Here is a 16,030-nt window from a genome sequence, read left to right as displayed (position 1 = left end):
TCAGTTCGCTTGAGGATAGAAATGAATGTGTTCCTTTAGCCTCAGTCACCTGCTTTAATCCAATTCTTGGCAGATGTTACTGATTTCCCTAGAAGGAGCAGCCTGGAAGGAGCTGAAGGCAAAGTTCAGGGCTGCAGTGATGTTTACTGGAACAGTCAATGTAATGATACCTGTGGCAGTGGGCTACAGATCTTGTTGTAAGAGGTAACACAACTATCTATCAGCCTTCCTAAAGAAACCTCCTTATGCACTGCTCCTCAGATAAGTACAGGTAAATTTACCTGAGCCTATACACTCTGTTGGGAGGGTAAGAATTCCTGCAAACACACCTCTTTACATCTGGCCTCCCTACTGTTGCAAGCTCAGGCTCCAGTTCTATTTGCTGCTTCCTTGTGTAGTTGCTGCTTTTCTTCCTCTAGCAAGAGTGGAATTGTCAGAAGGATCCCCATGTTACCAGGAGTCCTTTAAGATTTCAGAAGGTTGTACAGGCACTACAAGCACTTTTTAGACATCTAAGTAGCCAAAATTTGCAAAACATTGCCAGCAAATCATCTCCAAAACAATTGCAGTTTTTAAAATTAGAGCAGATGAGTATCCCTTTAAATAGCATAATAATGGCTGCTTGTTGACCTTTATCACCCATAGATTGTGAGCAGATTGAGGAAGTAGCACTGGCAACACTGTTTGGCACTGGGGATTTTGGATAACGTTGGTTTGTTTGAATATTATAGTTCAGCCCCTGGCTGCTTCTGATGGCAGTACTGGCTGCCTAAATCAAGGTCTGCCCAAAAATTGGAATGGGCAGACTTCCAGCAGTAAATCAGCATTTATTTTCCTGATTTTCGTCTCACCTTGTTTCCAGGTAGCAACATGGAAATCAGCCTCACAAATTTTGATAGGAAACAGTTAAGCATTCTGATTTTAGAATTAAATTCCGCTTTTGTTACCAAAAAAAACAAATTCTAAAATTAGGATTGAGCCTGATAAAACATGGAAACATCAACAAGTGCATAATGGCAGTTCAGGTGTAACACACACAGCTGCTTTCCCTGTTTGGCACAGGGAGTACATTCGGTTTTCTCCAAACTGATGGGTAAGTGAAGGTGTATTTAAAGTGCACCTTCATCCACCTGTATTACATACAGATAACTGAATAAAGTTCCATAGGGTTTAGATATTGAGGACGCAGAGCTCTATGTTAACTGTTCTTAGCATTATACATTTTAAAGATGGTTGTAAACATCTGTTAAGAATTTGAATTCATTCTTTCCAAAATTACTTTCGTTCATGAAACTGAAGTTTGATTGCAAACATTTTGTTTTATGATGACCCGAAAATGCACAGATTTGTGCACAGTGGATTTCATGTGATTTCTTTTTACTCGAATTTAGAGGAAAAAGATATAAAGCGTAAATTCACCAATCATATGCTCCCTGTGGAGAACTGGACTTAAAGGGAACAAGGATTGCAGCCACAACATTGTCGTGGTCCTTTTGGGTTCAGCTTCCCATTGGGAACATGGGATTGGTGAATTTGCCGGCATAACTCAAGATTGAAAGCCAAATTAAATTTAAAAAAAACACAACTTAAAGAGTGTGTGAAACAAGCATAAAGTGAAAAGATTCCAAACTGGGGAAGAAGTATGAAATGAATTCTACAAAAAGAATTGCCAAATTAAACTGCAGCCAGACTTCTGCATAAACACTCACACAGCAAAAATACTCATTAACACATTAAAGCAGCAGGTTGTGTTCACATCCTCTTTGAATATCAAAAGCCATGTTCATTTAAGCTATATTTGATTGAACCTTCTAGAAATGACAGTGTATTTCAGAATGCCCATTGTGATCAGGAATTTCCAAACAGCCAGTAACAAGATGCCATCTGGAGGGAGTTTGTATCCACAGCGCTTCTGTTTGGTCTGCACCTGTCCAGAGGAGGGCTAATTCATTGCAAGGACTAAGTGCACTCACCACTGTTTAAGAGCAGCGGATGCAATGGCTTGCAGAGTGTCTGAACCATTTCCACAGCTTTATGCATGACTGAGCTGGCAAGTGCATCCCGTGATTATCTGTCTGTATATGATGTTTTGTGGTCTGTTGATTCTTTCTTTTGTTTCTAATTTAAAACCAGCACTGATTTCGGTCATGGAAACTGCTACTATAAATGGCATTCTGCCAGGTCGTGAAATCTGATTTGATTACGGGGCATTATTGGTCACAATGTTTTTCAACAACAGCTATATGAATGAAGCCAGAGACTATTTTAAATTAAAGATAACTAAGGACAATAAGGACAACTCACATAATGTTGAAGCAATACTCCATAATGTTAAGGCTTTATCTTGAGTAATCGTTAACATCGACCTTCCCCCTATCCTCCCCAAATTTCATTGTTGTTCCTTATGTTCCACTTTTTTTGTTTTTGTTGAGTTTTAGCAAATGTACATTTGGATATTATGTAGCTAGTGCATTCAAACAGGTGTACATTCATACATATAATTTATGAAGTATTGCACACAAAGATGGAGTGTGCCTTTGGCTTACTGGTAACACCTGCTACTGAGTCAGAAGGTGCAGGGTTCAAATGCTGCTCCAGATACACCCAGTGATTGTAAACTCGCTCTGAATTCTGTGTTGCCATCCAGTGGGATACTTGTGTTTGATGGGTATGAGAGTGGCATTACTCATCATATGGGTTGTGGGAGCCCATAAAATCCTCCTGCTATTGGCAGGTATAATGATGTTTATAGCCATGGAAGGTGCGTTCGCGTTCCAGACCATTAACCAGCCTCTGCATCCTTCCGCTACTTCACATTATTATCCAAGGGAAGAGTGGGAATATATGAAAACAACAACCTACACATAGGTGTACATTCACATATACTTTGCAAAGCCTTTATATGATTAAGCTACATTCACATATTTTATGAGATCATTGCATATTTGGATGTGTTAACACATATGTCTTATGAGAGTTCATATTTCCATGCGTTATTGAATGACTGGAGGAGAACATAGTCTTTGTTTCATCTGTTTACGAGGCAGAAAATGGGGGCAAAAGGAACCAATTTCAGGGTGAAACATTCCATGCCCCAAGGACACCTAGTATGTGTCTGACCTCATACTGGGAGGGGTGATATTCAGGCATTCAGATGGCTGCCTAAAACAGGTATTAAGTCCCTTGAGTCTGTTCATGAAGGTCCTGATGCCAGCTTAGGGACCTTTCCATTAAATTTATTGGCACTGAGCAAAGCTGGTGTTAGGCCTGCTCTGCTCAGTTTTGTGGATCATAATGCAGTATAAGCAGCGCTGCTTAAAGGGAACCTTTGGAAGCCACCTCCAAAAGTATAAGTACATATTTTCAAACTTACCTTTATTCGGAGAGGAAGTCCTCCATGGGAGCCACAGCACTCCTGAGGGCTGCCGTAAGCACGCAATCGTACCCTCCCGGTCTTCCCCCCACTGCAATCTGAGGAAGCCATCCCAAATTTGTCCTTATCAAACAGGCCTCTGGCCATTTGTAGCTCGCTGGAAATATGGTGATGAGGCCCGAGGCCCAATTTCTGGTGAACTTTGGGCTACCTATGTAAATTATAGCCCTCTGCGTCTCTTCACTGCATGGGGTCACAATTGGTTAGAATTTTCCTTTGATTAATTGGATGATTGAGTGCCTTGGTACATAATGAGGTAGTTTTGATATTGGCTGTGTTGGCAGGGTGGTGGGGTGGGGGGTGGTGCAGGGGTGGCAGCGATGGGCCGCTTTGTTGTGTCCGGAATGGTTATTTTTTATTTGGATGATTTGGGTGTATACCTTTTCCTTGGGCCTTAAGCATGGCCCAGGTTATTCCAATTTCACTTGTTCTCCTGTGTCCTGTGGAGATGTTGTGCCTGGTACTGTCATAATGTCTGCATGTGCTGTTCATTGGCTGCATGCATCAGCAGGGGGTCAGATATGGTTACTTCCTAGCACTACTTAAATCTCGCCTGCATTACTACTTAGCCTGTACCTTTTAAACGGAAGGTGCATTATGGCTGCTAGAAGTACTGAGATCATCGGGAGTCATGTCCTGAGTATTCCTTCTTCAGCACTGTGTCTGCAATAGATTCTAGCACCACCCACCAATGCCATCCACTAACCCCCCCCACCCCTGCCGCTCCACCTTATTCTACCCCCTTTCATTATCTATTCCTCTGTGTGTGTTGTTTGTGTCCCTTGGGGTGAGTCCCTTACTGGCTACCAGGTAGTAGGGAAGGACTGGCCAAATCTCAATCCCTCACTTTGTGCCTTGGTTGTAAAAACCTGTGTCACAGTGTGATCTTTGAACTGGATGTCACTGTACATGAATATTTCTCTCATCTTCTGTCATTGATTGCAGTGGAGCGAGTTTAGGTAGCGGTAATGAAATGGCAATTAAACTTGGAATTACATTATTCATGAAAAATAAATGCAAGCATTCAAAAATATACAATTTAAGGTGCTTCTTTTTTTTGCATCTCCATATAGATGGTGCAAGAGCGCCAGCCTTGTCTCAGCGGCAGCATTCGTGCACCTGAGTCAGATGGTCACAGGTTCAAGTTGCACTCCAGAGATTGAATACATAATCTAGCTGGCCACATCTGCTCTTTCAGGTACAAATAAAATATCCCATGGTACCGTTAAAAGAAAAGCAGGGGAATTCTCCAGGTGTCTTGGCCAACATTTATCTTTCAACCAACATCACTAAAATAGATTGGGGGTTAAATTGGTTAACCCGAGAACTGGCGAGGGGCTAGTGATGTACAGTTAACCCATGTCCATTCAGTAGAAAGCAGGCAACATGCCAACTTTGTGTTAGCTGCTCATTCTAATGATTGCCAGTGCCATCTGTGATGTTCATTGGCTGCATGCATCAGCAGGGGGTCCGATATGGTTACTTCCTAGCACTACTTAAATCTCGCCTGCACTACTACTTAGCCTGCACCTTTTAAAGGGAAGGTGCATTATGGCTGCCGGAGGTACTGAGATCATTGGGAATAGTGGTACTGTGCAACAATCAACAATGGCTGACCATGGAAGGGAGCGTGCACCAAGGTTTTCAGACGCTGTACTGGAGGTCTTGGTGGAGGAGGTCGAATGGAGGAGATATGTCCTGTACCCTCAGAGAGGCTGGAGGTCCTCCAGACACATATTCAGAAGGCAGTGGCAAGAGATAATGGAGGAGGTCAATGCCAGGACTTTAGCTCCAAGAACATGGATGCACTGCAGGAGGAATTATAATGATCTCACACAGGTGGTCAAGGTCAGTGAATGTATCTTCAAATGTGAGATCCCACCATTGCATCACTAGCCTCAGCTACTGCCTAATTCACCACACGCCCATCACTCACCTACCAAAAACCTCTATCAAGCAGGAATCATACCTAACATTCAGATGCTTCACCTCAACCTCACAAACTTAACACTGTTGCAAACTTAATACCCACACATCACACTTGCACACACTGTCAGCTATTTAACAATGATGGCTACATCACCTACACAGATTGCACAACACTAACTGACACACTTCCCTCACTTTTTCAGGAAAAGGGGGTACATCACCAGACGCAGCAGGAACTAACTTCCAGAGCAGAGGTGGACCTCCATGTTCTAACCCCCGTGGACTTCGGGCCATTCTGGGAAGGACTATTGCTGAGACTGTGACTATAGTGGGTCTGAATCCATTGAAGGTGGGGATATTTTCATACCTAATCCTCCTCCTCACATCCCATTTCTCTGATATCGGACAATCTCTTCTGACAGAGAAGCTGCTAATGGTGTCAGCCTCCCATCACTACAACCCTACCCTTTTCCCATTTGTCTTTCATTTACCCAAGAGCTACAGCCTTCACAGGTAGTAGAGGAAGAGCAAGGTAACTGGAGATAAAGACACACATAGGGACAATGGATCATAGAAACAGGAGTAGGCCATTTAGCCCCTTGAGACTGTTTCTCTATCATTTAATTTCACAGTCACCGCCACCAACTCAAATACTGGCACTGCGCGTAATTTAGAGGATAGGATAGAGGCAGGATCTGCCTGTGGTGAAACATCGGGCACAAGTGCACTGCAGCCAAGCCAGTAGGAAAGGATAGTGCAGGTGCCAACTCAACAGGTGACACACACTTGTTCTGTTACAGAGGACTCAGATGATGACTTTGATAGGCCAGGTTACAAAAGAAGGCTGAGAGGTGTACACACCCAAATGATTGATGCACCGGTAAGCCTGCCAGAAAGCCCAACTTTAATGTCAAGGAGCATGGAGGAGTCTAGCACCAACTTGTCACAGGGCTTTGCACAGAACTTGGAGCCCATCCTTTCCAACATGGAATGGATGGCCTCCACCAGCAGCTGTGGCGCAACCATGGTGCAATGTCTGATGGCCGATGTCTCAGCTTCCATTGCAGCACAAGCAACATTCATCCTATGTCTCAGTGCTGCAGTGGATGATCAGACTGCTGTCATGCAATCTCTGCTTGTTGCCATGGATGATCAGACTGCTGCCATTGTGGCTCTGGATACCAGTTTGCAAAGCAGCTTTCAGGACATCAGAGTAGTCTCACAATCTGTTCTCTAGCAGTTCTGCTTCTTTAAGACCCTTTGCAGATATGGCCTCCTGCTGAGAGCCCCTGGGCTGAAATTTTGTTATGGGGTTGGGATCCTGACGCCTGGCACATTTCCGGGTATCGACCTGACGCAGCGCAATTTTCAAATGCAAAATTAGTAAGTGCGAGTCTAGTGCTGAAGCGTTCTAGAGGTGGGAATGGGTCACTGAGGGCAATTTTAAAAGAAAAATGGCAGCCATCAGTCGGCTTGCTGTTTTCTTTAGAGATTAGCCTCAGGGAGCTCGGAGGACCTGTGTGGGAATGGGCATGCGTCCCTGGGTGGCACCTCATTTCTCAGATGCCTCTCCGGAGGCTCTCATTGATGCTGTCTCTAAGAGGAGAGAGCTGTTTTACTCAGCCTCAGGGAGGAGGAATCCCTCCAGCATGGATGGATGTGGCCATGGAAGTCAGCAGCCAGGGATCCACAAGACGGATCTGGGTCCAGTGCAGGAAAAGGTTCAGTGACTTCTTGCAGTGTGGTAAGGTCAGTGGCCAGCAGCACCCGATTCATTGGGCACTACCTCTCTAAGCACCAGAAAGCATGTGAACTGACCTCACAGAATGTCCATAATTCTCCCTAACAGTATCAGAGTAGGTGAACAGTTGTTACACTGAGACGGTCAACCTCACATCTGGGGCGACATTTATGTGGTGACATCACTGAGGGGACATCAGCCCACGTGTATGTCACGCTGGAAGAGATGAGGGAGGGCAGCCTATTCATGGATCATCCTGCAGGAGAAGAGAGCCCATAACACACGTGAGATGGCCAGAACAGGAGTTGAAGTGGCCCAGCGCCACACACTGACAGCACTGGAGGAGGTAGCACTGGAGATCATCAGGGTTCCATCGAAGCATTCGGTGGGGGATAGCGAGACGTGAGGCTGTGAGCAACCGCGTCATTGGATAGCTCTTTCTTGAGGTGAAGGGCATGGAGGAGATTCCTGTCCAATGCAAACCCTGGATCTTAGACTGCTGTCATCTGAGGGGCCGCTGGTGCTGTGGCTGTACTGTGTTGTTGAGTGGAACCAGTTCTTATTACCATTCTGTTGTATCTCTCACAGGGCCAGTTGCAGAGGGGCACCAAAGTGAAACCGCTGTATCGGTGCTGATATCCATGGCTGTGTGGTTGCAGGGTGGAGGGGCGTCCATGAAAACTCCACTGAGCTACTGCTCAGAGACACTCACCACGGTTGGGCCGCAGAACCGCATAGAAAGTGGATCCCTGGGTGAACCTCACATCTTGTGTGAGCAAGAGGAGGGTGAGGCAGAGTCACCTGTTGGCAGTCTGCCTTACAGGACAGAGGACAGACACAGTGATGCTTCGCTGGGTGAAAATGCTGGGTTTCAGGTGTCAGAGACAAAGAGGGCCTTCTTCGAGGACCTCCTCCTCCTCATCTATCTCCAGGCCTTTTTCCAGTGTCATGTTGTGCAGGGAGCAGCAGATGACCACGATACAGGAAACTAAGGCTGACTCATACTGGAGGGCATCAAGGCAACAGAAGCACTTCTTTATTGCAGGTCCAGGTTAGGAGATGGCTCTGGCTGTAGTGCCTCTCTCCATCCATGTCTGAGTTTCGGATGGGTGTCAGGAGCCACTTGCTTAGGGAATAACACTTATCCCCCAGCATACAGCCACAGAGTCTGGATGTGGGCTTGAAGAGATGTGGCACCTGGGGCTTTGATGAAGCAGACATGACAGACCTACAAGATTCGCTTCTGCAGAGACAGACCAGCTGGAAAGTCAATGAGTGGTAACCCTTTCTGTTGAGGAATCTGACTGGCTGGTCTGTCGGTGCCATGATGGCTACGTGGGTGCAATCGATGACGCCCTGGACCTGAGGGAATCCATCGATGGTGGCAAAGCCCAAAGGCCTCTGTGCCTCCGCTGTCCCATCTGTCCGAAAGTGGATGTATTCCCCCAACCGGCTGAATATGGCATCTGTGACCTGTCTGATAGCCTGATGAGGTGTTGACTGCGAGATTCCACCTAGGTCCACAGCTTCTCCCTGGAACGACACAGTTGCATAGAAATTAAGGACAACGGTCACCTTGACGGCTGCAGATAAGGGACTGCCACAGGGGCCATAAGACTTCAGATCACCACTACCTTCTCAGGGGCAATTAGGGATGAGCAATAAATGCTGGCCTAGCCAGCGATGCCCATATCCCATGAATGAATTAGAAAAAAAATCATTGTGAATCAGGGCACAAAGCTCCACGACCATTGGCCTGGATAGGCGCAGCCTCTCGCGGCACTAGCGCTTTCTCATTTGCAGGTAGCTGACTCTTGAGCGGTAGTCCTGATGTTTTGGATAGCACCTTCTTCCCCTTGCAGCTCCCACTGTTTTCCTCTGACCTCCTCCTGTCCAGGAGGTTGCATCTGCTGCAGCTCATCCTGATTCTCTGTCCAATGTCAGAGTAGCCTGTTCCCATCTGAACTCCCTCAGCTGGAGTTTGTTCATTCACCAGGCCTTCCCCTGCCAACCCCAGCTGCCCCAATGATACCAGCAGTCTCACATCCCTCTCCGGATTCCTACCACTCACCACTGAGAAAAGCAAGGCTTACAGCTGCAGCAATAGCTACTCTGACACTCTAATGGAGCAGCCGAGCTTTATTTTGTTCCTCTGCATTCTGTTAATCAGTCCTTCCCAGAGCCCTCATGGCCCTCCACATTGTTCACATCTTCAGAACCCTGCCATGCTCCACACGTGGTGTCTTCCCCTTTCCCATCCTTTACAAATTGTAAACTGCTGCTGCTGCCAAGCCTGTTAATGAGCTCTTCAGTGAGCTCAACAGGCTCTCAATTGGAGGCATGTGGGGTTGCCGATCCTTCCCTCCTGGCAGCCCTTTGAAAACAGCTTCACATTCTGGAGGCAGCGGGAGCCAGCGCCGATCTCTGAAAACATGATCTTCAAATCGCGCTTGCCTCTGCTCCCGCCCCACCCCACCACCACCTCTTTCTTTCTATTCTAGCACCTTGGCCTGCTCTATGTGACCTCTGCTCATTCCCCCAGTCATGCTCAATGACATGAGGAAGACCTGCTTGTCCACGCATGTGTGGGGGTAACTAACTACAGAAGCCTTTAAGTCAGCAAAAAAAACTTCAGCTCCTGCCAGACTACTCCCTGTTTATAAAAGCAAAATACTGCGGATGCTGGAAATCTGAAACAAAAACAAGAAATGCTGGATTCACTCAGCAGGTCTGGCAGCATCTGTGGAAAGAGAAGCAGAGTTAACGTTTCGGGTCAGTGACCCTTCTTCGGAACTGTTTATTACTCCCTGTTTATTATTGAAACTTTAGCCAAGCGTTAGCGCCCAAAGCCAGTTGAATTGCAGCACCAGCCAGAAGAAATAAACCAGCAACTAACCTGTATGTAGTTGATGATCCCTTTAAATAGTGCTGGTGGTAGAGGCAGTGTGTGGAGGTCCTTTATGCTGTTGAAAACATGTTCAGCGGTGTGAGGCTAAGAGAGGGAGTAGGCTGAAGCCTGTTGCTCCAAAATGGCAGCGCTGGCATCAGATCAGATCACGCTGATTGATGTCATGATCTGCCTACTCTGCATATTTCCAACAGACATTAGGTTCCTATTGCTATCCCCTTTACCAATATGACGCCCAGCACACCACATCAGAAGTGTGCACATGTACCACCGACGCCATTTTGGAACTTTAAGAGGCCTCGTAGTGCTCAAACATCCAATTTCACACCCAGAATCTGGTCCTTTATCTCATTGCTGTTCGTGAATCTCGCTAAGTGCAAAATGGATGTCAGAATTCCCTGCATAACAACATTGACCACAAATGTATTTCAGTAGCTGAAAAGCACATTTGTGAAGTTGTGAAAGGCACTATATAAATACAAAATTGTTTCTATTTAAAACTTTTACAAACCACACTTGGACACAAAAGTAAGTGTCTAACAGACAATACAAATACAGCATCAACTTCAAATTCAGTCAAATCAACAAGGAAATAAACTGAACTATATTAGTCTAGGGGTAAAATAAACTAGAAACTAGCTATACTTAGGACGTGACTTGAATAAGAATGCCTCTGTATCTCCGAACTTTTACTCATAATTGTTTGGATTATCTATACCACTTCCTTCCAATTAGAGTCTTGTATCATTGCCAAGAATTGGTTTTACCTCACTCTCATGAACTGCTCAACCCTGCCACGCCTGTTACATTTGTTGCAATGAGAACAACTTCAGTAATTTTGTTTTCCTCCATATGCAATCACACATTTAATTTGCAGTTTAACTTTGATCTGTGGACTCTTGACGTAATGTGGTGCCGGGAACAGAGGAGCTAAAACATTGCATCAGGGAACTGTGAGGCAGGATGTGTGGGTAATAATACCCATGGAGCATCTTAAATTTAAGGTCTGAACTACAAGCTCTCTCAATGGCTTAGCGGGTAAATACACTATCCGATGAGCCATATTGACAGTTTCTGAGTTAGTTAATTACAAGCAGCATATTTACAATTGGTCTCAGTGCCCCAGAACAGGGAGAGAACAAAATATCAGTTCAGTTTCCCACAGCTGATTGCTGCCCAGTGGCACCAGTTGGTAAGTATGAATGTTGTGGATATTGGATCAGCATCACCTTCCACAATCAAATAACCTGTAAACGCATACTGCCTCGACCCAAAACAGAAAGAATGCCCACTTGATACTGCTGCTGGAATATTGCCAGCATCCATGGAACTATAATTCAGCATAAATCAGTGTTTTCAGGAGTGGAGGGGAGAAAAGAGAGGAAGCAGGAAAAAAAAGGCCTAAAACTCTTGCCATTCTGGTTGATTCCTTCCATAGTTTAGTAGAAGTACAGGGGAACAGCGGCAAACTTGATCAGACCTGGATAAGTCTTAACTTGCATTTTCACAGCTCACCTCACGGGGACAGGGACATAGGCTCCCTATGTTGGGGTTCCTGCTCTTTCCTCCTCACTGAGATCTGCTGTAGCATTATTACAGGTACATCTGGTATCATCAAGCGTACCTTACCACAACCGGCGTAATTGGGGGCCAACCTGTCAATTCAGTTTTTTTTTATTCATTCATGGGATGTGGGCGTCGCTGGCCAGACCAGCATTTATTGCCCATTCCTAATTGCCCTTGAGAAGGTGGTGGTGAGCTGCCTTCTTGAACCACTGCAGTCCATTTGGGGTAGGTATACCCGCAGTGCTGTTAGGAAGGGAGTTCCAGGATTTTGACCCAGCAAAAGTGAAGGAACGGCGATATAGTTCCAAGTCAGGATGGTGTGTGACTTGGAGGGGAACTTGCAGGTGGTGGTGTTCCCATGTATTTGCTGCCCTTGTCCTTCTAGTTGGTAGAGGTCACGGGTTTGGAAGGTGCTGTCTAAGGAGCCTTGGTGCATTGCTGCAGTGCATCTTGTAGATGGTGCACACTGCTGCCACTGTGCGTCGGTGGTGGAGGGAGTGAATGTTTGTAGCTGGGGTGCCAATCAAGCGGGCTGCTTTGTCCTGGATGGTGTCGAGCTTCTTGAGTGTTGTTGGAGCTGCACCCATCCAGGCAAGTGGAGAGTATTCCATCACACTCCTGACTTGTGCCTTGTAGATGGTGGACAGGCTTTGGGGAGTCAGGAGGTGAGTTACTCGCCTCAGGATTCCTAACTCTGACCTGATCTTGTAGCTACGGTATTTATATGGCTACTCCAGTTCAGTTTCTGGTCAATGGTACCCCCTAGGATGTTGATAGTGGGGGATTCAGCGATGGTAATGCCGTTGAATGTCAAGGGGAGATGGTTAGATTCACTCTTGTTGGAGGTGGTCATTGCCTGACACCTGTGTGGCGCGAATGTCACTTGACACTTATCAGCCCAAGCCTGGATATTGTCCAGGTCTTGCTGCATTTCTACACAGACTGATTCAGTATCTGAGGAGTCACGAATGGTGCTGAACATTGTGCAATCATCAGCGAACATCCCCACTTCTGACCTTATGATTGAAGGAAGGTCATTGATGAAGCAGCCGAAGATGGTTCGGCCTAGGACACTACCCTGAGGAACTCTTGCAGTGATGTCCTGGAGCTCAGATGATTGACCTCCAACAACCACAACCATCTTCCTTTGCGCTAGGTATGACTCCAGCCAGCAGAGGTTTTCCCCCTGATTCCCATTGACCTCAGCTTTGCTAGGGCTCCTTGATGCCACACTCGGTCAAATGCTGCCTTGATGTCAAGGGCAGTCACTCTCACCTCACCTCTTGAGTTCAGCTCTTTTGTCCATGTTTGAACCAAGGCTGTAATGAGGTCAGGAGCTGAGTGGCCCTGGCGGAACCCAAACTGAGCAGGTTATTGCTAAGCAAGTGCCGTTTGATGGCACTGTTGATGACACCTTCCATCACTTTACTGATGATTGAGAGTAGGCTGATGGGGTGGTAATTGGTTGGGTTGGACTTGTCCTTCTTTTTGTGTACAGGACATACCTGGGCAATTTTCCACATTGCAGGGTAGATGCCAGTGTTGTAGCTGTACTGGAACAGCTTGGCTAGGGGCGTGGCAAGTTCTGGAGCAAAGGCCTTCAGTACTATTACCGGAATATTGTCAGGGCCGATAGCCTTTGCAGTATCCAGTGCCTTCAGTCGTTTCTTGATATCATGCAGAGTGAATCGAATTGGCTGAAGTCTGGCATCTGTGATGCTGGGGACTTCAGGAGGAGGCCGAGATGGATCATCAACTTGGCACTTCTGGCTGAAGATTGTTGCAAATGCTTCAGCCTTATCTTTCGCACTGATGTGCTGGGTTCCCACATCATTGAGGATGGGGATATTTGTGGAGCCACCTCCTCCAGTTAGTTGTTTAATTGTCCACCACCATTCATGGCTGGATGTGGCAGGACTGCAGAGCTTAGATCTGATCCGTTGGTTATGGGATCGCTTAGCTCTGTCTATCGCATGCTGCGTACGCAGTTTGGCAAACAGATAGTCCTGGGTTGTAGCTTCACCAGGTTGACACCTCATTTTGAGGTATGTCTGGTGCTGTTCCTGGCATGCCCTCCTGCACTCTTCATTGAACCAGGATTGGTCTCCTGGCTTGATGGTAATGGTAGAGTGGGGGATATGCCGGGCCATGAGGTTATAGATTGTGGTTGAGTACAATTCTGCTGCTGCTGATGGCCCACAGCGCCTCATGGATGCCCAGTTTTGTATTGCTAGATCTGTTCAAAATCTATCCCATTTAGCAGTGATAGTGCCACACAACACAATGGAGGGTATCCTCAATGTGAAGGCAGGACTTCGTCTCCACAAGGACTGTGCGGTTGTCAACTCCTACCAATGCTGTCATGAACAGAAGCATCTGCGGCAGGCAGATTGGTGAGGACGAGGTCAAGTATGTTTTTCCCTCTTGTTGGTTCCCCACCACCTGCTGCAGACCCAGTCTAGCAGCTATGTCCTTTAGGACTCACCCAGCTTGATCTGTAGTGGTGCTACCAAGCCACTCTTGGTGATGGACATTGAAGTCCCCCACCCAGAGTACATTTGTCCCCTTGCCACCCTCAGTGCTTCCTCCAGTGGTGTTCAACATGGAGGAGTACTGAGTCATCAGCTGAGGGAGGGCGGTAGGTGGTAATCAGTAGGAGGTTACCTTGCCCATGTTTGACCTGATGCCATGAGACTTCATGGGGTCTGGAGTCGATGTTGAGGACTCCCAGGGCAACCTCCTCCCTACTGTAAACCACTGTGTCACCACCTCTGCTGGGTCTGTCCTGCCGGTGGGACAGGACATACCCAGGGATGGTGATGGCAGTGTCTGGGACATTGTCTGTAAGGTATGATTCCATGAGTATGACTATGTCAGGCTGTTGCTTGACTAGTCTGTGGGACAGCTCTCCCAACTTTGGCACAAGCCCCCAGATGTTAGTAAGGAGGACTTTGCAGGGTCGACAGGGCTGGGTTTGCCATTGTCGTTTCCGGTGCCTAGGTCGATGCCGGGTGGTAAGTCCGGCTTCATTCCTTTTCTAGGCCAAGATCTAGACTGCCAAAGAGGACATTTTGGTTAAACATTTTTTGAAGCAGCACCGTGATACATTCTGTCATAACTCCCCCCTCACATAAGGCCAACCACCTTTCACCAGTATTTTAAGTTTCTTTGGCTGGGGGCTCCACAGATATGTCCCCCACACCATGAAAAACTCACACTTGGAGGCCAGTCCCCCAACTCTACGAACTCCAGAGGAGTCAGCAGTAAAGTTCCATCGTGAGTGCAACCCTGCCATAACTGCGTGGATCATACCCCTGCAGATTTCTGGGGCCCTAAAGCATAACAGTTTGATAGTGACTGAGGATTATAAGGGCTAATTTACAAGTGCATGCTGCTGGCGGACGAGGGCCCTTACCAATAGCACAGAATCATAAAATTATCCCTTTGCATCCTGAAAATGTGAACAATCAGATTACTATGTTTAATATCTTTCATCATTTTACAGAACAAAGATTCAACAATAAGCATTTCAAAGAAGATTTCAGCAATGATGACATTGAACCTCATGTGCTTAGTGTTGGGGATAAAAGTCGAGTACGTCTTGTCCTTGAGCTGTCTAGCCAATTGTCACAACAACAAGAAAAAATATTCCTTCTGGAAAAGACTTTGAAAGAGAAAGAAGCGCGGCTGAGTGGACTTGAAACACAACTGCTTGCTCAACCAGCTGGTGGAGCCTCAGCGCATGGGTTACTGCAGCCTAACTTACCAGCACCACTCAACAATAACACCTGCACAACAGAATGTGATCAAAGGTTAGGAGCACTGCCTTTTCCAGCGGATACCTTGACCTCAGATAGGTCTCGTAATGGCAAAAATGACCATGGCTAATCCTATCTTAAGATGCAAAGAAGTTAAGGACACTAATTCAAAAGCATGTCACAGCAGTCCATTTGAAGATCAATTGAGCAATTGTGTAGCTTTTCTCATACCCACTGAGAGCAGGATATCCGGGACAGCAGATGAGACTGGTGCTATGGAAAATGTAAATAATATGAACTAAGTGAACATTTCCTACATTACAACTACACTTCAAAAATACTACATTGGCTGTAAAATGCTTTGAGACGTCCTGAGGTCACGAAAGCTGCTACATACATGCAAGTCTTTCTTGCTTTTCTAAAAACAGATTTCGAATTCAAAGTTATGAAGGCATCCAGCATAAATTAGCCTTCCAGGCAACAGCTGTACAACTAAATTTCGACTTGAGAGTCATGCATACTCCATTTTAGAGTTACAAATTAGTGGAACTGAAGTAATAATATTCTGGAGCCTGTCATTGTGTGTATTTGCGTATGTGTCTGCCTAACCTTATTATGTAAAATTATATAATTTATATGCATTATATCTTTTAATTTAAATACCATTAAAATATGGATGTTTACAGCGGAGTCTG

At 46.1% G+C, this 16,030-nt stretch overlaps 1 protein-coding gene across 3 annotated transcripts in view; it reads left to right on the top strand.

Annotated features, from left to right (window-relative positions):
- LOC137368719 (coiled-coil domain-containing protein 192-like) overlaps nt 1–16,021 on the top strand; it is a 102,375-nt gene extending 86,354 nt beyond the window's left edge. For all 3 annotated transcript variants that reach the window (XM_068028894.1, XM_068028893.1, XM_068028892.1), the window contains one exon: nt 15,083–16,021. In XM_068028894.1, coding sequence (XP_067884995.1) covers nt 15,083–15,465 — 383 coding nt within the window. In that variant the 3' untranslated portion in view covers nt 15,466–16,021. The remainder of the gene's footprint in view (nt 1–15,082) is intronic.
- Nucleotides 16,022–16,030: the final 9 nt, after the last annotated feature.

The sequence above is a fragment of the Heterodontus francisci genome, chromosome 4 (assembly GCF_036365525.1).
Source record: "Heterodontus francisci isolate sHetFra1 chromosome 4, sHetFra1.hap1, whole genome shotgun sequence".
Lineage (NCBI taxonomy): Eukaryota > Metazoa > Chordata > Chondrichthyes > Heterodontiformes > Heterodontidae > Heterodontus > Heterodontus francisci.
This window is presented reverse-complemented; position numbering and strand designations above follow the sequence as displayed.